Genomic DNA, 23,894 nt, shown 5'->3' on the forward strand with positions numbered 1-23,894 from the left:
CCAAAGCAAAGAACACACACAGCTCCCACCCTGCAATGTCGAGATACCACACTATGCAAGGGAAGAGACGGTTTCGGAAGCAGATTCATCTTGGTATATAAGCTAGCATGTGATGTGGGTACGGTTCAACAGATGCCATGACACCCTGCCTGTTGACCACATCTCCAGGTATAGAATTACAAGTCAGACCGCTAGTAAGATACAACTTCAACTTTTCAAATACAACAATAACATTGCTGTTGCCCGTGAGACACTTGCTCTATGCGTATATTCTGCCCGGACCCGACAGGAAGGACAAAGGAAATGAGCCACCAAGAAAGGCCAGGGAGATGGGGAGTTATGCCCATATATCCTCCTAGAAGGCCATCTGCAAGCCAAACGCGCAAACCAAAACGCCTAGGCCCGAGTGTTGCGCACAGAGCACTCAATCCCTTTCAAAAACGAAGAAACCAACAAGGAAAATGATACAATGAGTGTTGGCATATTTGCCAGAATAAATTCTTTTTCATCACCTACTTCGCAGCTTCAACAACCTCAAGGGCAAGCATCACAAGAATCAACGTGCTCGGTAGGATCCATACCACGTAGCTCTGGAAGAGGATCTTGCCCATGACACCCTCGTACACATCGTTGAGCTGACATATTTGCGCCAGCTGCAAGGCACTCGGCGCTCCGGTGAGCAGGAAGCACACGATCACAAATATCGGGTCGTCCAAGATGCTGATCGGGACATACTTGGCAAAGAAGGCGAGGATTGGCGTCATGATGATGGTTGGCAGGAGCATGCGGCACATCAGGCTGGCCACTAGAAGCTTCGTGCCGATCTCCCTCTCTTCCGGATCGACCGAGTCATGCTTTTGCGTGTTGCGGGCAAGGTTGGCGCCCAAGACCACCAAAATCAGAGGCACAGCGACACCACCTGTCTGGGAAACAGCGCTGGTTACGCTGTTGCGTACAAAAGAACCCTCCTCGAAGAAGAGCCGCTGGAGCGAAGGGATCGAGGCCACGACGATGGCGAGCAACATCGCCCACAGCGGCGGATTCATAAACTCCCACAGGAAAACGTTGGCTTTCTCTAGGCCCCTGCCAAGCATCCTGAAACCCCGCTGCATTGTGACTGGCAGCCTGGAAAACTGGCGCGAACCGAAAGCTTTGATCGAGTTGGTCGACTTGCGCTTGAGCATCGCTACGCGCGTCTTGAGGCCCTTGACCCTACCAGACATGTCCTGTTCATCATTGTTACGGATGCGCGGGAAAGACTGGATATGAAGGTCGTCGCCGTTCTCATGTGGCTGTGGTATATGACCGTTGGTGGGACCAGGCCCGATCGAGTGGTTGCGGGGCCCGGCATTACCGTGCTTGCTAGTCTTCCGACTCTTGCGACCACCAGGCGCGGAACTTGGGCGGCGGCTACCATCCGAATCATCGTCATCGGTATCAGCGGGCGACGCTCGCGAATGGTTTGCAATCGGTGTTCGGCCGGCCGGCACGTACGAATCTGAGTCGGTGTGCATGGTTCCTTCGTCGTCCGAATTCATAACCCCTGGCTCAGACTCGTGGATGCTCCCGTTCTCAAGCAGTCCGCGCCTCTCGCTGACGCTGTCGCCATCGACACTGCCGGAGCGCAAGCGGCCTGCCTCTGCTTGTTCCTGATTATACTCTTCATACTTGTCTTTGGGCGCCAGCAAGACGTGGTATCCCCAACTCCATCGCACGAGCTGTCCAAGCTGCTGGAACACCAACAGATACAGGATGCCGCGTGCTGCAACCTCGTCGTCATTGTCCCCCTTGATCCTATCCCAATGTAGGCCCGAGATCGTTTGCGACAGTGAGATGACTAGAGAGATGGGGAGGGAGTTTGAGTTGCCAAAAACCTGTTGGAGAAGGTGGAGTTAGCGCGACTGACGATCTTCCCATGAAGCCAAGATTGACGCAGGTACGTACTCCCATGGCGATCACGAAATTTGCTGGGCGCCTGCCGAACCCAAACGCCTTCGTAACACCCAAACCAACCATATAGGAAACAAACGTCATGATAACAAAGATGACAGGTATAATGCCGAGATCAACCAGCTTGTCAGCATTAAGCTGCGACGCCAGCTTGGTGAAGATCAAGCATGGTGTGAAGAGTTGAATATTGAGGTTCGCAAGGAACTTTTGTTTCTCGGCATCAAAGTGGCCCAGCCTGGCGATAATGTAGCCTGGTAGAGCGACACAAACGACTTCCATCACAGCCTCGAAAACCAAGAGGACCAGGTGTGGCAGCGAAGGATGCGAATCGTGCGGCTTCTTCTTGAAGATCTCGAACGGGTTCTGCGCCATCAACGCTGGCGGCAGCGCCGGGTTGTCGAACATATTGTTGACCCGGAAGGATGCCGGGGATGTGAAGAAGGATGCCATTACGGTCGGTCGTGGCGAGGGCCAGGTACAATGACGGCGAGCGACGAACAGTGCTGTGCCCACAGAGACGCCAAACGCCGGGCTAGGCGGTTTTTATGTTGACGAAAAATAAACCTGGATGAGGGGTTCGTTCGATGTGTTGAATGATGGAAAGGATGAAAATCAGGCTGGTGTGGCTGCCCGAAAAGTAAACCCAAGTTTTGTCGTGTGGTCTGCGCTGGCGCCTTGCGGGACACGAGCACTTAGGAAAATGCACACACAGTGGCTTTCATGGTAGGCACGCGTTGAGAAATAAGTACTGGACCAAGTGGAAAAAGTCAATCCTTCAATCCACAAAGGAGCCCCCGGTTTCCAGGCTCAGATAGTCAGAAATTGATTGTTATCGGGTGAAGTTTCCACGGTGTTGCATTAAGAACTTTGTCCGATCGACATGCCAGCTTCGGTCATGGTTGAAGAAGGGAACGGAGAAATCAGTGTAGCGCGCGCGCTGGAGATGGCCAAGCCCTTTGATTAGGTGGGTTGGGGTTAGTGGCACAGTGGACTGGTTGACTGGGTTGAGACCGGCGCCAACCCAACAGCGTTTCGCCCGACCGTGAGGCAGCCCTGGGCCGGTCGGCTGCACTTGCTAATCAGCCCTTGCTTCCATTTCAATCGCATAGTCGCACAGCCGCCAAGGCGCACCGCCCACCTTTCTTTTGGACGAAGAGGAGACATGAACAGCTTACTTTTTACCGCCCCAAACGCCAAGATGTAAAGAAAAAGGCTGAGATTGTGATTATTCATTCTACTCCTCAGAAACTGTTTTTTTATCGCCTTTCTCAAATAATTCAACGTCCAAATTGTTTCCGACGACAGGCTAGACCTTGATATTCAGCATCTACATCCCATATTTGCATTTATTAAGCCTTTTACTCGGCCCACGCCAAGCAAAACAATAATAAGCTCGCGAAGCATCATCAATCTCAGCCATTAAATCTTATCTCCGGCAAAAAAAATTCGACCAATCATTTGCAGTCAGCGTGCTAGTGTTGACCTGTAGACGTGTCGCTCTCCGGCACGTGCAAGCCACTTCGGAAGCTGCGTTCCTGCTTAAAGTGGAGGTGCTGATGAAATAAGATCGAACATGGGTGTCCCCGTTGCCAGAGATCAAGCTCTGCTGGCATAATGGTGAGGTCATTCAATTGAACAGGTTCTGTCACGCCATCGACGTCGTTTTCCCAATAGTCACGTGATAGGGCGCTGCCAGAACTTTTTTTGGTCATCCCTCAGCAACTTACGTGGTATAGCCACCGACACAATGGTTCACCATTATGAGTGCTGTGACGTTACCGACCTCTTGGCAAGGGTCTGCAAATGTTTTCACAGCAACTGGCTAACCAAAACAATTACGAAATTTCCTGACCCAAATTTTGCAACACTAGGTAGGGGACATCGTGAAGAGACCGCCCAAGTCAAATGGGCGCTGATGTCATGTTCAAATTGAAGTCCAAGTCTGCAGCTCATGATGGCCTTTTAGTCTGCTCGGTTTAGATGTTCCATTACGCGTATTGTCGCCGAAAGTCGAATGCCGACAATGTACATCGACGAAGCCAAAGAAGAGAACACTAAGAGAAGAAAATGACAACACTATCGGTAAGAGAAGAACAAGAACAACAAGCGCCTTAAACAGAGCGTCGGGGCATTTGACGGCTTGCTTTATCCCGAAGCTAATGCTACGTACCTAAACTTACAATAATAATAAACTTGGCGGTTCATGAGCTTTTTTGCACACTGCAGGCGGTTCCAAGGCCACAAGCTGTCGCTGCCGGTTGCCCCCATCGTGAAATCCATGGCACGGCGCAAGGGACAGCCACCTCACCACAAAAATTGGTAGGGCCCATGATCCTGTGCATCAAGACCCGTTCGGAAGGGACCCTTATGACGCAATAGAATGATTAAGCGAAGTTGTCCTGATTTCCAAACTGTCCAATTCATCTGACAGGTCGGGATGGTTGCAGAACAAGGACTTGAATAAATCTTGCCTGCTCCGTATCGAATTAGCGCCGGGCACAAATCCGCGCATGCTACCAACCGCTGTTCAAAATGTTGTCGCCAAAGTGTTGTAAGGTATTCATAATTGTTTTCCTCTCTGGGGTCCTCAGACTTTCTCAGGAATCACATCATTCGGCCCCACGATGCAAGGATTGGATGATAATTTTGGAAAACAAAAACGTACTACGTAGGAATGGTTATGGAGCGAGTCTGGGCAACAGCTTCGTAAAGACCAAGTCGCATACGTGATATGCACAACTTGAATCATTCCGACCAGCGACGACAAGCTCGAGGTTGACCGTAGCTGCATGCTATTTGTTACCCAGCTGCTGGAAATGTTGGTACCACATGTAGGAAGGGTCTCAATCCTGACTCAACTGGCTTGGGAGGAACGCCTCTTCCGGTCACGTCTGTGCAGAGATCCGGATCTCAATACTCTCTTGGCTCGTTATCACGAAAAGCAAACTTTGGGCACATCAAATTACAGCTGAACTGCCAGCTAATCAACACCGCCACGGGACGGACCCAACTTGCGGGGTCGGATGCGTCTCCGTTTCACTGCCACAATTGGATAAAGGCCCTTCCACTTCGGGACTTGTCACCTCGTTTCATGTTTGGAGGAAGATCACGGCAATCATAATCCTGTTTTTTAATTTGTACCATGATAATAATAAATAAAAATCCATACCCTCAGCCGGAAGCCGGGTACGTTAAAATGTCCCCTGACAAAGCTCTTGGCTTGACGTTCACTACTGCATATGCAGACAGGAGGGAGGCGTCAGTGGCAGAGCCATAGCTGTCGGTCACCCTTTATGACCCCTCCAAGCCACAGATGTGACCATCAACGTCATCGTCAGGGTTTGTGCGGTACGCTAATTTTCTGCTCCCATCCATTATCAGCAAAGGCCGACTGAGCACGACGGAGTAAATTTTGACAGTGACGGTTATTTTGGACATGAGAGGGATGTACCGATGCGCAAATATTATGTATTCATGCAGTAATATGGTTCATTTTGCTATCTCGTTTGCTCGATGATGAGTAGACTGCCACGTGCGAAACAGATTCCTCAATATACGCCTCCCAATCATTTACCTTTCCGCCTTTCGTAGTTGGACACAGACAGGGTTGCTCTCCGTACCTTGCCCACCGCGTGGGGACAAGGTAGTAACTTTGGCGGATCAGCAGAGAATCCGGCACAAGAGACCTCGCTTACGTCGATTATTATTATACTCATCATCATTACAACAAACTATGGACAGGCGCTGGATTAATTCCAATTGGTGATAATATTTGAAGGTCCAGCCCCAGGTACCTACCTAGCAGAGTGTATCGCCAGGGCCCATATTTATTGTTTGTGCGAAGTGGTTCCAGGAAACTCCACACTTGGCCAAGCCCCCGGCGCAGATTTGTCAATCCTGCACTGACGCAACCCAACGCAAACACAGACGCAAGCCGAAGCCGACCATCAAAGTCGGTGGCACCTAAAGCGTTTGCAAGCTTGCCATCCCATCTTGATAAATCGTATCCACCTCACTCTGGCCGGAGGTTTAGAAAAAAGTTTCTATCTTTCTTCCCGATCTGCCCTTCCAAATTCTGGCCTATATACTGGACCTTGTAAGCGTGGGGATCTTTTTTGTTGCAACCCGACAACTGCTTGGGTCGCCCGACTTTGAACCCTAACAGGCGAACCCCTCCATCGAATTGACGACGGCTACGCCCGCGAAGAATAGACGGCTTTGGTCGGACCAAACCCAAACAACAGGTGTGTGTGCAGTTCCCCGCCCACGAACCGACAGTGCCGGGCAGCAGCTACGTGCCCGGCATCCAACCTTTAAACCACGCTGGCTCCTCACTCAAATGGACTGGACTGGATCGTAGCTAATGCAAACTCCAGCTATTTGCTGCACAGCAGCGAGCCTAGTGCCGTTAGCCTATCCACACGACACCGATCCGACGAGCCGAATTCACCCAGGTACTGATCTTGCCAAACTCTCCCAAGCCAGCTACCAAAGGTAGCTAGCCACTGGCCGAGGTGACCGCACACCGACTCGCATTGAGCAATCGGCTCTTACAGTCTTTACCTTGCCTTCTCGTTTCCAAGATCGCGATCCTCCACAAACTTTCACTGGTCCTGTCTCGGCATGCAGCGATCGAGGTGAAACTACTGCCCACCTCAATCACCAATTCATTTCGCTCGCTATAACCGGCCAAACCGTCCGCCGCAAACCCGACCCTCCCCGACGCATAATGTCACAATCGCAACAACCACCGGCAACGGGCCGGGATAATTCGGTCCCTGCTACTCCGGACGAACAGTTTGACAGCATGCCCACCTCGCCATGCTCCATTGTGGACGACGACTCGGAGGCGAGCACTCCACTAGACCCGCCATCACCGAGTGCCCTCCCGAAACGAGTCCCGTCCCTCCGGACTGTCTCCGATCCATCTACGACGGCAATGACATCTACGTCTACAGTGACGGGGACCCTCACCAATGCGCGTAGGCCCCCTCCGTCTGCTGGAGTTCTGCCTGCCGACCTGATGGCAAAGGCACGCGCACTACAAAGTACACGCATGGGGCGGCCGCAGATGCAGGCGTTTGGCAGCGGCAGTAGCACGTCTTCTGCCTCGGGGATTGGCTCCCCGTTACCCATGGGCTCCGGTCTCGGGCCACAATCGCCGCCTGTGGGCCTACCCACGGGAGGTATGTCTGGAAACATGCGCTTTCCGCCCAACATCGCCGCCAACATGCAGCTGAACTTGGGCGGGCGTCCACTCCCGCAGGGCTTCCCCAAGTCGGCTCCGGCCGTACCGAGCGCACGCAAAGCTCCCCCCAGCCTGAGCGAGAGGAGAGCCATGAAGCTAGGCGGCCTTCCGGGTGGACCTGGCGCTACGCCTAGCATGGGAACCCCCAAGCTGTCTGACCTGCAAGGTGGAGCATCGGGGCCAACAGATGGCAACAGTAACGCAGACAAGACGTCAGGAGCTGGTGGGCAAGCGGTTCCGGACAACAAGCTGCACGACTTTAAGCAGTACATCGATGCGGAGAATGGCTGGATCACGTTTGACGGCGCGGCAACGATCACGCGCACAGGCGTCAACTTTGCAAGTGGACACAAATTCAGCATCTCGCTCGACGAGATACAAGTTCTCGATGAACTCGGCAAGGGAAACTACGGTACAGTGTACAAGGTCCGACATGCCAAGCCCAAGGTTCCCCGGTTTGGACAGGGTCTTGGCAGCCTGACGAAACAGTCAGTATCACGACAGAACTCGATGAAGGACGAAGGAGAGGATGCGAACGGCGTTGTTGATGGCCAGACGACCTCCGGTGTTGTGATGGCCATGAAGGAGATCAGGCTAGAACTGGACGAGGCCAAGTTTACGACCATCCTCAAGGAGCTAGTTATCCTGCACGAATGCGTGTCGCCGTACATCATCGACTTCTATGGCGCCTTTTTCCAAGAAGGAGCTGTGTATATGTGCATAGAGTACATGGACGGTGGCTCCATCGACAAGTTGTACGCTGGCGGGATCCCAGAGGGCGTTATTCGCAAGATTACGTATGCGACGGTCATGGGCCTCAAGTCGCTCAAGGACGATCACAACATCATTCATCGCGACGTCAAACCAACCAACATCCTCGCAAATACCCGCGGACAGGTCAAGATTTGCGACTTTGGTGTAAGCGGTAATCTGGTGGCGTCTATCGCCAAGACCAACATCGGATGCCAGAGCTACATGGCACCCGAGAGGATATCGGGAGGAGGTTTCGCACAAGGAGGTGCGGACGGCACATACAACGTGCAAAGCGATATCTGGAGCTTAGGCTTGACCATCATCGAGTGCGCCATGGGCAGGTATCCATACCCACCTGAGGTGTCGTCGACAATCTTCAGCCAACTGAGCGTAAGTTTTCCAGCATTTGAACAGAAAGAAGCCTTAGAAACCTTTGGATACGTATTTTTGGACATGTACTGACCACTATGTCAACAGGCCATTGTTGAGGGTGACCCGCCTGACCTACCAACCGAGGGCTATTCTGATACGGCGCGCAATTTTGTGCGGTCATGTCTAGATAAGAACCCGGCGAAGAGGAGTACGTACCCAATGCTCCTAGCCCACCCATGGCTCAGGTCCCTGGCACAGCCGGCGACAATCAGCGAGGAGGCGGAAGATACCGAAGACCTCGAGGCGGCGGCGCAAAAGCTGTCATTAGGCGCTGGACCCATTGGGGCCGACGACGAGGTGGCTCAGTGGGTCAAGTCAGCCCTAGACAGGAAACGCAGAGGGGACGCACAAAGTCCCGACAAGCCAGCACTTCATGCTGCCCCCTTTGATAGCGCCAGTCCAATGGCAGCACCGAAGGCTGGCCCGATGACGGGTGCTTAATTGAGTGCTATCCGACTGTATGGCTATTCAACCTAGGGGGAGGGCAGGGTCAGGAAACCCGCTCTAATTCACTTCTGAGAACCATCTCTTTTCACCCATTTCTTTTTTTCCTTTGTCATCCATTTCAATTTGCAAGGGCCAAGCCTTTTTTCATATCCAACTGGAATTTTTTATGTTCAGATAGAGATACCTCTTACGATTCGAAGATCGAGCAAAATATACACGATAGCAACGATCATGGGAGCATCAGGGGGGCCAGCGAGGGTATACGACGGGCTGGGTGGGGAAGTCAGACAGAAAACAAAAACAAAAGAAGATGCTTCATCCATATAAAGCAGCAACTAGAAACATTGCACCCCAAATTGTGCGGATCCAAAGTTTAAACAAGTTGATGGATTGCGTTGGTATTCCTGGAGGTGATGTTGACATTGTGTCAAAGGTGGCTAAACGTCGCTCGTTGACACCTGGCATTGTCGTATTGATAGCTGCGGATCGAATGCAGTGACAAAAGATCAATTGTGGAGTAAACCTCGGAATTTGTCCAAGCCCACCAACGCACCTTACTCTTTGAGTAAAGGTGGGCTGGGCTGCAGAAGCACTTCAGCCGCGTTCCTAAACCAGGGCCTGGATTTAACGGATCTCCTTATCATCTATCTAATTTTCCTTTTGTTGTCTTTGCTTCCTTTGATTGCTTTTGCATCAGTTAGTTATCTTGTCGCCAAGTGACGGGCGCCCAACATGGGACAACTGTCACGTGCCTGTCCACGTAACGTAGCCGAAGCACGCAGGGCGAACGTCGGGTTTGATTAACCGCAAATCCATCAATCTTCCCAAACCCGTCACCGCCATCGGTTTCGTGTCATTAGTCTCCTCCTTTTTGCGATTGTGCCAGATCACTTTCTGGCGGCGAAGATTCGCCCTTTGCGCGTGCGCATCCTGCTTCCCTTCCCGTCGGTTCCCTCGATAACCATTCAATTGATTTTGACCGACCGGAAGGGCCCGACGGGTTCCATCGTTTTGTTTCTGCCTTTGCACCAGGCTTCAAGGGCATGTTTTTTTTTCTTGGCCATGGTATCGCTGAATTCGGCCGATTGATCAATTGATAGATGCAGCGACACTCTTTATTAGCGATCACGTTATCAATCAATCGCACAGCATCATTGGGTTGACATCAACAACAATAATGTCGCTCAATTCTTCATTTCTACAGCTATACTAAACTTTCATTTCATTTCCTTGCCCTTTTGTTGAGTCGGCGTTTGGTACCCTGGAATTGGTGTCACATCGGAAACAAGAGTGCCGATATCGCACAGGTCCATTGCTCGCTAAGCCACCCCAAAGCCCCAATCATCAGTCGCCCGTGAACCAGTCATGGACGATTATGGACTTGACGACGTAATGGACCGCCATACCAGCCAGGCATCACCAACACTGGACCAGATTGCACGCTATATACTCGCCAATCCCGGTTCTCCGCCCGGCATCATCATTCTCGCCGGGGCCGGCATTAGCACTTCGGCGGGGATCCCGGACTTCCGCTCGCCCAAGACCGGACTTTACGACAACCTAGCTCGTTTCAGCCTCGACAGCCCGACCGACGTGTTCGATATTAACTTTTTCCGCACCAATCCGCAGCCCTTTTACTCCCTGGCCCCGGAGCTTTACCCAGGCCGATATGCGCCCACCATCTCACATGCGTTCGTGGCTCTGCTAGCCCGCAAGGGACTGCTGGCCATGCTGTTCACGCAGAATATCGACGGCCTTGAAAAGGCGGCCGGGGTGCCGCCGGACTTGGTCGTCGAGGCCCACGGTAGTTTTGACTCGCAGCGTTGCATCGACTGCGCGCAAGAGTTTCCCGCCGCGGACATGCGAGCCCACGTTGCTACGTCCAGCGTTCCGCACTGTGGAAAGTGTGGCGGCCTGGTCAAGCCGGACATTGTCTTTTTCGGCGAGCAGCTGCCGGACAGGTTCTTTCGCGCAAGGGAGGCGCACTTGCCGGACCTAGAAGGTGCACCGATCCCTGAAATATTGGGCGGTGCGCGGCAGGTGGTCATCGTCATGGGCACAAGCCTCAGCGTGCCCCCGTTTTGTGAACTTCCGGTCAGGGCAGCGGATGGCGTCCCGAGGCTTTTGTTCAACCGGGAGGTGGTTGGGGACTTTGGGGAGAGGGCACAGGATGTTGTTGAGCTTGGAGATTGCGATTCTGGGGTCAGGAAGCTGGCGGAGATGCTGGGCTGGGGGGAGGAGTTGGAGGTTGAGTGGCGGAGGGTGGTGGGCAATGAGGAGGCTGAGAGGCAGCTTGTGCGAGCTGCTGCCGCTGCGGCTCCTCATCCCATCTTGGAGATGGACGATGGACTGTCGGAAGACAGCTCTGACACGTCCGATTCCGCCTCTGATAAGGACGATTTAATGAGCGACGATGGTGGAAATACGGATCACGAGGTCAACGATTTTAGCAGCTCATCATTCGGTGCTGTCGCCACGCCGCTTACTCTGGACAGCGTCTACTACAACCCCCATCAGGATCAGATGGTTCATATTTCATCGAGTCTTCCATCGGTTTCCTTGGCGGCAGACCTTGCCTGCCTTGTACCACCGGTCGAAGGGGATTTTGTCGGCTCGTTTGACCATCACAACTTTCTTATCGACCCGATCGACACACGACAAGGACAATCAACCGGTTACTTAGACCATAGTCATGCGATGCTGGATCTCGTCCCATTGCCACATGGCCATGGCGAGAGTGGTTCGGTTGACGATGAACGTGGAAACCAGAATTTAGAGGACGGTGTCAGAAACCATGACATTGACGGCCCCAACGACACGAACGAGGGCGCAAAGACCACGAGGACTTTCCAGCTCACCGACTCGCGAGTTCAGACTGAGGGAAATGTCAGCCCAGACCCAATCAGCATGTTTACTTGGCATGACGATCCTGGTTTCTGGCGTGAGTGGCCTGGGCCGGCGGACTCGTGAGGAAGGTTGACGTGTCTTCTTTTTTTTCTTCTTCTATCTTTTTCTTTTTTTTTTTCTCTCTCTCTCTTTTTTTTTTTTTTTTTTTTTTTGCTGAGCATCGGGTTTCTATCATGTTTCTTTTTGTTATTGCTTTGTTTTTTTATTTCTTGTTTTCCTGGTAGGTAGCGGTTCTTGCATATTGCTTGCGCGTTGGCGTTGCTGGAGTTTTTCCTTGGCAGAGACAATATATTCGGGCCATCTTTTGACTAGCCATCCGCTTGATGTGTTTGTGAGGTTTCTGGTATACGAGTCAATCAGCCAGCCTCGGTTGCGCTGCCGCCCTCAATTGTAGTCCCTTTGCCCCTCCAACGATAGATAGCTGGCTCGTCGAGCAGTTGAAGGAAACCGCTCAAGGCGATTGGTTTCCGTCGTATCTGGTTCACGTTCATTGGTAAAAAGGACCCGACGGATTCCGTGCTTGTTGACGACGTCATGTAATTTGAAGTTAAATCTGATTAGACATTTACTAGATCTAGTCTAGTAGGCGGCCATCTTCCCTCCGAATAAACTGATTCATGCGCGGCCCATCCCGCTTGACTACTATGTGTGACATTTGGACCATGAGATCACCAGACCCTAACCCTGACCCTGGACCAACGACCCACCAGGGTGATACCTTTATCGACGTCGCGTCAAGCTCAGAACTTTGTTTCCTTTCCTCTCCTCAGAGTAGAATCTTCGTCGATAGGCGCCAATAGACTAGCTTCCGTGCTATGCTTACCCCGGGCCGTGACACTATGTACCTGTGGGTAGATAAGGTATACTCACAGTAGGTGTGCAATTCCATTGCAACCTCCAAGGTGGGGGAGTGGCCCTATTGGGTTGCAGTATTTTTGCACAGGTGCTATAGTTTAGGTATCTACCTAGTGACAAAAGTTTAGCAGAAGTCGGGCTCATGCGGATGACTGACACAAATTACAGTTATTTTTTGCACCCCTTTTCCTGACAGCTTCTGGAACCCCGGCGCTTGCGCGGTTATGATCCAATGTCATGGTCCCCTCATGCACGATCATAGATGGCCGTTCTCATGAGTCGACTCTGTGTAACAAATTCCTGACAGCTTACGTCGAGAACCGTCGCAGAGTTCATGGGCATGCAGAGTGAATGAATTGTTTACGTTGCGGTTTGTAACTCTTTATATGTTTGTCCTCGGACCTGCGACCAATCGACATGTGGATGACGTTGTTGATGGTTCGTTCTCTGACAGGCGCAAACATTTCGAGTCGTTGTCGAACAGTTGCAGTTCCGTATGGTGTTCGCGTTTGGTCCGGCCGCTGGCTTGACCATTCCTGAGTGCCATCCCACCAAGTCTGTACCATGTTCATCGCTGCGGGATGGTTTCCGGATATGGTCAGTCAGACGCGTGGCTCATCTCGATATGCTTCCAGGTCCCAAAGACGAGACAAAAACTTAAGCTCCCGTACCCGGTACTTTGTCATCTCCAGGCAGAAAGCCTTGCCCCCAAGGTTGCGAATTTCTCATTGGTCGCGTCGCAGATTAAACTCGCCATCTAAGGTTTTACTAGAAGATTTAGTCGAATTTTGTCACATCTAGAACTTTGGACTTAAGCATTGCATCAAACCGTTTGTGCCAGTCTCCTGTCCAATTTTGGCGTAGAAAAACAGAAGATTATCAGTTGAAGCAGGGAGTAATCCTTGGGGCTATTCTCAGGTATTCCACCCTGCGCTACGGCTTGCAGGGATCTTCTAAACTTGGTTCGTCTGAGCTTAAAGGGGAATCTGCACCTCGAACATTGGCAATTCGTTTCGTTTTAATTCCAATTTTATTTCACTTATGTTTTTTTTCGAATTCCCCATGTTCGACTCAACACCGTCAGTCATGGTTACCCCATGGCCGGCCCGTTCCATAGAAGACGCCCCCACTTAGTCAGTTTGATAGACCGGTAACGCACATTGTCGAGAACCGTCTAGTCTGGTCCCTTAAAAATTAAGGTGACTATTAAAGGTGTTGACTCTCGCCTTGGCAGGTCTATCCGGGGTTTCACCGTATGAAACTGCATCAGACCGAGCGAGGTACCTGCATAGCCATCCATCACAGCCCGGTAAAACAGTCGGAGGCGCGGGGAGGAAATGTATATCGATCGAAAAATAAATATTTTGCATGAGACGAAAAGAGAACAGCAAAGACCAGGCACACTTCCCATCGGCCCTGGTTAGGCAGAAGATGATAGAACCGTTACCGTTGCTGATTATCTCTGTGTATCTAGCCTTTGGCGCTTTCCCCAATGTGTCGGGCGGAGACCAGAGGTGCAAACTTTGCTTCCTAGCCTGGGGTTCTGAAAGGAGATATCGGCCAAGGCGGCTTTCTGGAGGGGGAGTCCGCATTCCTGACTAGTTAGGCGACGCTTTTTTTCACGAGGTACCGATGTCACTAGAAAGAAAATCTTGAAAGATGCTTCATGAAGATATTAAGATGGACATGACATCAGGCATTTTTGGTTAGACGTGGCTCGGGCCTATCACAAGCCCCCAAACCTGGAACAGACGGATTTATATATCTCGTTTTTTTTGGTTTTTTGGGTTTTCTTTTCTTTTTTGGCTCACACCTCAAGACCTAAATGGGGACGTCAAGGGTATTTAGCTTGATGTTACAAGTCATCTGCTTCTTGACTCGGTCTTGGCACGGCATACTAATCAATACTTTCTATTGAACTGGGGACAAGGCTCTAATAGAGGTCTGTTGCAGGTAGATGCACAGCCAACATGGCAACGGCCTATGCTAGTTCTGGCGGCCCCGGACTTGCCACGCATGGTTCGGGGAAGCACATGATTGAAGGAACCTTTGCGGGAGGTAGGCATAGTTCGCCCCTGGGAGGATCATTGCTATTCTGACAGCGGAACCTGGGCATGGAGAGGAATGGGAGGACTATAAAGGCCATAGTTCACGCTCCTCTCTCTCTGGTGGGAATGTTTGAGTGTACCAATCAAACCAATCAAACCAATCAATACCAGTGAATCATACTAGATTAGAATTACCAATACTACTACTGCTACTACTACTACTACTACTACTACTGGTACTTCTACTACTACAACTACAGCCATCAAAATCTCTGCATCTCGTGTAGCCCATCAACACTAGCACACTACACTCACAACATAATCCACCTGCAAAACCACCCCCACAAATTCGTCATGTTCAGGCCAAACCCAAGAGCCATCGGCCTCACCAGCAGCCTCCCCCACGGCCGGCACATGGCCACCATCTCCTCACAAGGCCTCAGCCAGGAGCAGCTCCAACGGATGGGCCAGACCATGCCGCCGGGCTACAAGGCCCGCGTGGGCCAGCTCGAGACCTTTACGCTCCCCGAGTCGGTCCGGGGCAGCCGGGGAGACCGGGAGATGGGCAAGGCGCTCGTCGACGCCTGGCGCCGTGACGGCATCCTCCAGATCGCCATGAACCCCAAGCAGCAGGCCATGTACGACGCGGCGCAGGCCGCCTCGAAGCGCTTCTTCGCCAAGCCGCACGAGCAAAAGGCCGCCTGCGTCGACAGCCAGAGCTACGCCGGCTACATCGCCAGCGGCGAGGAGATCACCGACGGCATCGCCGACTACTCGGAGATCTTCACCGTCACCAAGGATCTGGACCTCGACGAGCCCAGGGTCAAGGCGAAGTGGCCCTGCCACGGCCCTTGCCCCTGGCCCGACGCCGAGATGCGCGACCCCATGAAGAAGTACATGGAGTACCTGGGCGAGAGCGGCGAGAAGCTGCTGCAGCTTACAGAGTATGGCCTCGGTGTGCCCGAGGGTTCGCTCACGCAGTATACCAATGACGGGTGGCACCATATGCGAATTCTGAGGTGAGTTTCCTGCCCAACCTTTTCATCTCTCTTTTCTCTTTTTTTTTCTTTTTCTTTTTCTTTTTTTATCTTCTGCATACTCATGTTTACTAACCATCATGCCATCATCAGGTTCCCGCAAAACAACAAGACCAACGGAAAGGGCAAAGAGGGCCGCGGAATCGGCAGCCACACCGACTACGGTCTGCTCGTCATCGCGGCTCAGGACTCGGTCGGTGGACTGTTTATCCGCCCGCCCTATGCCGATGAGCAGTTTGCCAACTGGGAGAAGAGCTCAGCGGGTATGAAGGAGGACGATGACCGCTGGGTCTACGTGCCGCCCGTGCCCAACGTCTTTACCGTCTTCCCAGGTAAGTCTTTCTTTTTTTTGGTTTTTGGTTTTCTAGCACTTGCAGTCGATACCATGGCGCCAGACTCTTAACACCCCGTCGAAACAAAACAGGCGACATCATGCAGTACATCACCAACTCCCACCTCCCCTCGACCCCACACAAGGTCGGCCTCAACACGGCCGAGCGCTTCGCCTTTGCCTACTTCCACGAGCCGTCCTTCCAGGCCGTCGCCAAGCCGCTGCCGGGCTACGACGCCGGGCAGAGCCCCAAGGAGGGCATCCACTACGGCACCCACTTCACCAACATGTTCATGAGGAACTACGAGTCCAGGATCACCACCCAGCGCCTCTTGGGCGAGGACCGCTACAGCCTGCTGAGCCGACCGGAGCTCAGGACCATGCCGGCGGACGCCAGGCGGGATGGCAGGATGAAGCGGGCCCTGGGCGCCATGGAGAGGGAGAGGGCCATGGGTAAGGGGTTTGGTGCCGTTGCTGCTTAAGCGTGGCTATTCCTTTTTTTTTTGGTTTTTCCTTGTGTAAGTGTTTATGCATGATTCAAGCGAGGTGTTGCATGATGCGGTTTTGCAATTTTACATTACAAGGCGAAAACGCCGAAAAGAATGCAACTAGGTGGGTACCTGTTTTTACAAGATTGGAAAAGTAAAGGATAGCACGGAATTCTGGTATGCTCAAAGGAAAAAGAGTAGACGAGCAGTTTTCAAAGTCGTTCAATAGCAAAATGTTTGTTTAGAAGACAACAAAGAAAATTTATATTCATTTCGGCGTGACCAAATTATAGACAGTTTCTCCAACTGTGTAATGTACGTTTTCCCCGCATCCCGGGTAAATATTTTCCCTTTTCTTTTCTACTCCTCAATCCATCTAAGACATCTCGACGTCCTCCTCGTCGCTGTCGTCATCCTCAATGTCGAGCTCGGAAAGCTCAGCATCGTCCTCCATGTAGTAGTCGATGGCGCTGGGGTAGATCTCGTCCGAGATGGTGGTGGCGACCTCGTGGCCGGCGGGGAAGGTCTCGACGTCCTCCTCGGCAAAGTCGTCCTCCTCGTCCTCGTCATCCTCGTCGTCCTCCTTGGTGCTCTGACCGGCGGCGGCGCGGGCGCGCTTGGCCTCCAGCTCGGCCTTGGCCTCGACGCTCTCGGCCTCGCTGATCCAGCGGCCGCGGTACGAGAAGAAGTTGAAGAAGCTGATGGCGCCCTCGGCCTTGTCGGCGTCCTCCAGCATGGCGGCCAGGGCCTTGTACTCGGGCAGCTGCTTGGCGGCGGCGTCGCGGGCCTTGCGGGCGTCCTTGTCGAGCACGGCGTCGAGCTTCTGCGCGGCGTTGCCCTTCTGGGCAACCCACAGGTTGTAGGCGGCGTCGGTCAGGCCCTGGGTCAGGTCCTTGCCGGCCTTCCAGTTGATCTTGACGGGCTCCGAGACGAGGCCGGCGGTGCCGTCCTTGGCGTAGCGGTAGTGGAAGTGCTTCTCGAGGACCTTGTCGGCGATCCAGTCGTTGTCCTTGAAGTGGAAGCGGAAAGCGACCGACCTGGGCTCGCCAAACTTGTCCTTGCCGCAGTCAGAGGGGGTGGCCGAGGCGGGGATGCCGGGGCGCGCGACCTCGATGTCGACGAGGCCCTTGACCAGGAGCTCGGTGTCGTCGGCCGTGATGGCGGCCTCGAGGTCGCGCTGGGCGTGCTCAAAGACGACGGCCCAAAAGGCGGGGATCTTGGCGATGGTCGACCTGCGCGAGGCGAAGATGTCGCGCGTCATCAGGTACTGCTTGGCCGCGATCTCCAAGTCCACGTCGGACAGAGCCGCCTCGAGGAGCTGGAGCTCCTTGACCGTCTGGGGGTCAATGGTGAAGTCTTCGGGGGCAGACATTGTTGTGGATGTGTGAAAAAGATAAAGGGAATGTGTTGTTTTTTTTTGGTTTTGCGACGTTGCAAAAGGAAAGAATGCTTTTGGGGGTATCTCAGAAACGTTTCGTAGAAGAATAGCACAGAGAGAGAGAGAGGGAAAAGTTTGGAGTGAAGGAGGGAAGGGGAGGGGCGAGGAGAAAATCTTTGCGGGAGGAACAGAGTAGAAATACTTTGCGACCGCACTGCGCTGGGAAGGAGTTGCCCCTCCTCCCTCTGTCGCATTCAAAGCAAACAAGGAGAAAAAAAAATTGTTACGCGGGGTCTCCCAAGCGACGCGACGAGTGACAGAAAAAAAAAAAAAAATGTTCCAAGATTGCCCCTCCATTAAAACGTCAGGGTCCAGTTGCTGGCTCCGGTTCGTTGGGGGCGAACCACGTCAATCGACAGGGATCTTCCTGAGGGGACCACATGTCAGTATGCCCAATTCCACAGTGTCTACCAGTTCCCATGCATTTGTGAAAATTTGTTCAAAAGCGGGTTTACATTTCGCCTTTCATTACGGGATGGAAATTTTACATGCATTGCACATACATAAAACATGGTTGGGATGAACCTGGATCCATGATTGTCGGTGAGAAGTATTTTTTTTTTCCTCTGGGGAAGATCAAATTTCGTTGCCCAGTCTGTTCCCAAATAAACAAACAGGCAAAAATGAGCGAATTCAAAGACGCAATCAACGCACGCCCCCATGCAGACGAGCAGCTTCTTTTGCATGCGGTTGTGCATGAGATCATCACGATATATCGCAAAGTCCCGCTTGGCGACGCGCGCAGGGAACTCCTGGCCATACAATCACGTGAAACCCTGATCTACCATTGTACAATCTATTAGACTACTTTTTTCTGTTTACTAGGGCTCAATTGCCCCTCGATCTAGAAACTCTGGTCTCCTTGGCAACAGTGGGGTCTGAAAATCTCTTCTCACTCAGGCTTCCTTGATGTACCGGCACTATACTATATTTGTTTAGTGGGCTGAAGGGGACTGCTTCTTGGCCCTGAGACGTTTCGACGTCCTGACTGGTTTTGGTTTCTTCACCGCATCCTGGTCAACCGCCTCAGCCTTTCTCTTTTTGGTGCCTGCGGAGCCCCTTATTTTGAGCCCACCGTTCACCTTTGCTGGTGTCGACTGGCTTTCGGATGCTACCATCGGCGGAGGCTGACTGGTTCCTTCTGCCGTGATAGCTTTCAGTTTCGCCACTATAGGTTGCCAAGCAGCCATCCCGGCGACATCTATGATTGCAGCTGTTGCCATCTCCCTTTGCTCAATGACCTTCAGAGACAGTCTGGGTGCCAGGGGCACATAGGGACAGTCTGCGTACATTTTCGGCATGAACTCAGTCGCCATCCGGTTCCCCCACTGATCGTAGACTGCATCGGTGGTGAAGATGGGCTCTTCGCAGTAGCATTCAATCACTTGTGGGACTAGTAGCTCTCCGATCGAGTGAATTATTTGCGTGTTGGAATCTTCAGGGAGGTGTTTCTCGTTCAGACAGATCCAATTGGTGGGGATGCGGAGTCCCGGCGGGAAGGCGAATCCGTCTTTCCCAGTGACGATGCACTTGTCCTCGCATATCGGGTGTTTGCAGGCTTGGTGGCTGCAGTAGCCTTGGTACACTTTGTTCCATTGTTTACATTTGCAGCATTCCCATCTGGTGAAGTAGCCAAAGGGGGAGAATGGATAAATGGCAGATAGGGGTGACATGGTAGGTCTTATTGATAAGGATGTGTTTTATTGCAGCTGCCGTTGTTGACGTTTGGCTGGTTCCATGTAAAAGACCTACAAAGCCACTCGCGCGACATGAAACGAGGAAGTTTTTGCCTGTTATACATAACCTCAAATGTGACAAAGAGCGCGCTTCCTGTGTCAGTCTTTTATTGAGTTAAAGACAGGGCTAGAGGGGCCAGGCCTGCCTTTGTGACAACCTGCAGAGTCTACAAGAGGAAACAAAGGAGATTAAGCTCGTGCGCATTTGGCTTTGTGACCTGCACCACCCTTTCCATGCTGACAGCCTTCACCAGATCAGAGGCGTTTCCTGCCGTTAGAGCCTCTTAATTTTGCCACATTCTTGGATTCTGGCCACAAAGATTATGCTGGCAGTGATTAAAACTTACTGAAATGAGCAAGGCTACAGTTAGACATGAAACATCGGATGGACTACAAACATACAATGAGAATAAACAATAACCCGAGCGGGTATAACACTCACGGAGTTGCATTTTGAAGTGCGCCGCTGCACATGGTGATTGGTATCTACTATGAATTATTAACGGGTCACTTGATTTTATCTGTATGTGCGTCAGCTTTATGTTTCGAGGAAGCTTTTGGTATCCGCTTTGAGGTGAGATTGATTCAATAGTCGGAGCTACTCACTTTGCCCTAAAAGTGAAGGCTCTATCGCGATTCTCTCAGCTCCCCGACCCGGGAGCTTTCCCTAATCCCGCTAACTCTCGGAGAATATCAAAGGCTGGAAATATGACTGCCAAAATCATGAGTAGAGGAATAACCTGACCAAAGCCCCATTTTCCTTCGTCACCTACAACCAATGGGATATTCAACCTCCACAAAGAGATAACGTCAAGGGTGCTCCAAACAGAAAACCCAAAATAAGCAACCCAGTTGACACCGTAAAATCCGTAGCCGTAGCTCCAAATGTCAAGCCATTGGATGACCGCAAAGTAAATTATAAGAACTACTCCTGCAATGCATTTTTCACCCAGCCACATTGCCCGTTTCCATCTCTTGCTTTGTGTACATGGTGTACATATCTTGCAATCTAGGAATGAAACTTCCCTTTTATACCAATTTTGAAGAAAATCCTTTCCCCCTTCGAGAAGTCTGAGATAAGTGACGATCAGAAATCTGGTTCCGGGACATATAAAAACAGTAATGGCTATGCATAAAACTGCAACGCCAGCTGTCCATACCAAACTCGATGTCCCGTCCAAGAAGTTGTAGCAAGGACCACCGTCATCATCCCAAGCCTGCTGCTCTCGAATCTCGACGTGAATATTGAAGGTCAAGGCCACCAAGCAGTTGCACAAAACGGCAATGCACCTGATGGTGTCTCTCGTCTCAGTGCCGTCATCGTTCTTGGAGTCGACGTCCAGATACTGCACCCTGGCAGCCCAGAATGAGTTGAGTGCCAACGACCAGTAGGCCAAAACGAGCTGCTGGTGGTAGTACGATATGGTCGCATGTTGAGTCCAGCCTGCTATGGTAATGGCGAGGCCAGTGAGAATTTGCAAATCGCACAAGGTGCCGAGAAATTCTCTGGTTTGTTTCGCAATGGACTCTAGCCCCGGACCCATTGTCGTTGCGTCTTTTCCCCTACGTAACTTCCAGCGCAGGATGTTGTGAAGACCGGCGACGAATATTGTGAGCCAAGATATGGCAATGAAAGAAAACATGACCTATGCAAGATTAGAGTTAATACTATTGAGGCGGTCGGTGGAATGTACATACCCCTGGACCACCAATATCGGGATCTCCGTCTATTATCGTGATGCAATCATAACTTGGTGGATATATGGCTTGCATTTTACAGGGAGGTTTAGTCAATGGTGCGCAAGATAGGCCAAAGCTTTCCGCAGTATAGAAATCTCGTCGCTATACCCTCAGGCCTCCTCGGTTTTGTGGCAGATTTAATAGTTGACGCAAGTGCTACACGGGTACGGCACCCTCTTCAGCAAAAAAATGCGGTGTGGTTGCATGGCAGGAATCACTCGGGGCGGTGCTTTGGTGGCCACCAATGGAGAAGAGCTGAGTTGCAGGGGCCGTCAGGCTAAGTGGCGAGGACATCTTCCGACTGGTCAAAGATTAGATTCCTTGCCAAATATGCCAAGGGATAAATTCAACTGCTCACAGCAAGATTCAGTGTGGCTTGTGTAGGTGTTTTCTTTATCTGCCCGTCAGCGAAAGCCTTGGCTTTGTATGCACGAGTGTCATCCCAAGTAAATTCCGGTTTGGGTCTCAAAATGAGCTTTGACTTTTACAGTAATAGCCGCAAATGTCGCCCAAAGGTCTCATGGTAAACTCTAGCAAATCATAACGAGAATTTGTTGTAGTACCTAGCTGCAGCATGTGCTTCAGTCTGATAGCAAAACACCCTGTCATCTCTTCAACTACACAGCACATCCATGAACCGATTTTGAAACGACTTACCAATTGCAGTCCCAAATCTCAGCATTCTTTGTAGTCTTCGGAGGCATCCTTGACGCCAGAGGCAGGTCAAGGTTAAGCGACTACCGGGCAGGTTGAACAAGAAAAGGAATGAAAGAAATTCACGGAGACAACAAACGCATGTAAGCCGGAAGACGTTTTCAAGACTAATTATGCATTACGGGCTGCGTCTGAGGCCGGATATGAGCTCCTGGCTGCGGCCCAAGGTAACAAGGGGTGGGGAAACATTGGGTAAAGAAAACATGAAATTCACATGCCCTAAGGTTCACTTTTTGTCAAGATTACAATTGGCGTAGAAAATGCTAGTATATGAGCGTTACGAAATTTGAACCATTGAAAAAGCGCACCTTCTAACGACGTTATATTTAGCCGTGTGGAAATCTCTAGAATCTCCAACTATTTCCCGTTCAGCTCACATCCCTTGGCCACGCTTAAGTGATCAGAGCAGCTTAATGTAAGCAATATGCGTTGCTTCGCGTACTGCACGAACCCTCCAATATCCAGTCCCGGGATACATGCCGGCAGTAGATGCTTCAAAGAATATAGGACATAAGACTACCATGTTCCCGTCCTGCAACATAAGCGCAAACAGCTTCCCATAATATTTTAATGGATGTTTCCTTACACCCATGTAACCAGTCCAAGGTACTCTAATGCAACTCCCATATTGCCGACACAAACGGCCGACGATGCGGTATGCCGGGCCGCTGTTATAGGGTAGGCCAACGGCCTGAGGAGATGGGACAGTGGGGTACCCGAAAGGAGTTATCTTTGACGATTGGGAAAAGAGAGGGTAAATGGAAGCATGTCTTGGCGCCCTTTCTCTCCTCATATATACAAATTAGGCAATACAAATCACATGGTCCCTGTTGTCACAACCACCCCAAGATACGTGCAAGTGGCACCAGTCCATAACAGCCGCCAGCGTTGAGATGTTTGCGCCTGCACTGAAGCGCAAACCCGAATATTCGAGTTTGTATTTGTACAAAATAGAATGGAGGCTGTGGTTATTCCACGCCTACAATTGCTTAAACAATCCGGAAATGGCCACGGTTTCAATGCTATTATCGGAAGTACAAAACTGCCACCCATTTGCATGCACGGATTGCAATCCAAAACTTGCCATTGGCACTACCTGCAACACATGCACCATTTCCAATGCAAAAAAAAAAAAAATCAGTGTGCGAACGCAAAAGTTGATCAAAATTTAATTAAAACCCAAAAAAGCGCGCATATATGCAAATTATATTAAAAAATTAATTGCATTAAAATCATGTGCGTTTAATTTTGCACCGCCAAGGGTGCAAATTATCTAGGTCACTTTTTAATATTTAATCATATTTATCTTGTTAAAAACACCGGTGTAAAATTTCCATTGACGGTTTCTTAAAGCGGTTTATTTTTCCATGTGGAATAATTACAATTTGAAACAATTTAACGTGGTTCATCAGGACCCCGGACATATCAGGACCCCGGACATTTTTCAACCCAGTTTCATCCTTTATTTTCCACACGTGTTCTTTCCCCCAACAGTAATGGAATCATCAAATTGCGAAGCGCGAATCATTCTTGCTCTAAATGAGCTCCGATCAAGCAAAAAGAAAAGCATACGAAAGGTTGCATTAATATATAATGTCCCAAAATCGACACTACACGACAGAATAAACGGCATCGCTTCTTTGGCCAATCGTCGGCCAGGCAACCAAAAGCTAACGGAAAGGGAAGAGGAAGTAATTGTCCAGTATATACTGGACCTGGATTCCCGAGGGTTTCCAGCCCAGATCGCTGATGTGGCCGCAATGGCCGATC

General features: G+C 51.2%; 8 protein-coding genes across 8 annotated transcripts; 3 read left to right on the forward strand and 5 right to left on the reverse strand.

Annotated features, from left to right (window-relative positions):
* Window positions 1–80: 80 nt before the first annotated feature.
* MGG_10269 (uncharacterized protein) lies at window positions 81–3,286 on the reverse strand. Its single transcript, XM_016990516.1, has 3 exons — window positions 3,126–3,286; window positions 1,945–3,016; window positions 81–1,874 (listed from the first exon to the last, which is right to left on the reverse strand). The coding sequence occupies exons 2-3, from the start codon at window positions 2,398–2,400 to the stop codon at window positions 513–515; spliced, it is 1,818 nt and encodes a 605-aa protein (XP_016846016.1). The 5' UTR covers window positions 2,401–3,016; window positions 3,126–3,286; the 3' UTR covers window positions 81–512.
* Window positions 3,287–3,673: 387 nt separating this feature from the next.
* MGG_18120 (uncharacterized protein) lies at window positions 3,674–4,218 on the reverse strand (the record flags this gene model as incomplete). The annotated part of the gene is made up of 2 exons (XM_016990581.1): window positions 3,674–3,747; window positions 4,131–4,218. 2 exons carry the CDS (start codon window positions 4,216–4,218, stop codon window positions 3,674–3,676), a joined length of 162 nt encoding a protein of 53 aa, XP_016846017.1.
* Window positions 4,219–6,679: 2,461 nt separating this feature from the next.
* Window positions 6,680–8,824, forward strand: MGG_10268 (STE/STE7 protein kinase; the record flags this gene model as incomplete). The annotated part of the gene is made up of 2 exons (XM_016990515.1): window positions 6,680–8,341; window positions 8,429–8,824. The coding sequence occupies 2 exons, from the start codon at window positions 6,680–6,682 to the stop codon at window positions 8,822–8,824; spliced, it is 2,058 nt and encodes a 685-aa protein (XP_016846018.1).
* Window positions 8,825–9,168: 344 nt separating this feature from the next.
* On the forward strand, window positions 9,169–12,163 carry MGG_10267 (uncharacterized protein). The gene is made up of 2 exons (XM_016990514.1): window positions 9,169–11,716; window positions 12,050–12,163. The coding sequence occupies exons 1-2, from the start codon at window positions 10,196–10,198 to the stop codon at window positions 12,059–12,061; spliced, it is 1,533 nt and encodes a 510-aa protein (XP_016846019.1). The 5' UTR covers window positions 9,169–10,195; the 3' UTR covers window positions 12,062–12,163.
* A 2,831-nt stretch (window positions 12,164–14,994) lies between these two features.
* On the forward strand, window positions 14,995–16,490 carry MGG_10266 (uncharacterized protein; the record flags this gene model as incomplete). Its single annotated transcript, XM_016990513.1, has 3 exons — window positions 14,995–15,659; window positions 15,771–16,009; window positions 16,102–16,490. 3 exons carry the CDS (start codon window positions 14,995–14,997, stop codon window positions 16,488–16,490), a joined length of 1,293 nt encoding a protein of 430 aa, XP_016846020.1.
* Window positions 16,466–18,176, reverse strand: MGG_10265 (uncharacterized protein). The gene has a single exon (XM_016990512.1). The coding sequence runs from the start codon at window positions 17,866–17,868 to the stop codon at window positions 16,873–16,875; it is 996 nt and encodes a 331-aa protein (XP_016846021.1). The 5' UTR covers window positions 17,869–18,176; the 3' UTR covers window positions 16,466–16,872.
* Window positions 18,177–18,869: 693 nt separating this feature from the next.
* On the reverse strand, window positions 18,870–20,144 carry MGG_14978 (uncharacterized protein; the record flags this gene model as incomplete). Its single annotated transcript, XM_016990547.1, has 4 exons — window positions 18,870–19,519; window positions 19,687–19,764; window positions 20,018–20,031; window positions 20,113–20,144. 4 exons carry the CDS (start codon window positions 20,142–20,144, stop codon window positions 18,870–18,872), a joined length of 774 nt encoding a protein of 257 aa, XP_016846022.1.
* A 33-nt stretch (window positions 20,145–20,177) lies between these two features.
* Window positions 20,178–21,214, reverse strand: MGG_14979 (uncharacterized protein; the record flags this gene model as incomplete). The annotated part of the gene is made up of 3 exons (XM_016990548.1): window positions 20,178–20,191; window positions 20,444–20,462; window positions 20,831–21,214. 3 exons carry the CDS (start codon window positions 21,212–21,214, stop codon window positions 20,178–20,180), a joined length of 417 nt encoding a protein of 138 aa, XP_016846023.1.
* Between the last annotated feature and the right edge of the window lie 2,680 nt (window positions 21,215–23,894).

The sequence above is a fragment of the Pyricularia oryzae genome, assembly GCF_000002495.2.
Source record: "Pyricularia oryzae 70-15 unplaced genomic scaffold supercont8.8_4, whole genome shotgun sequence".
Classification (NCBI taxonomy): Eukaryota; Fungi; Ascomycota; class Sordariomycetes; order Magnaporthales; family Pyriculariaceae; genus Pyricularia; species Pyricularia oryzae.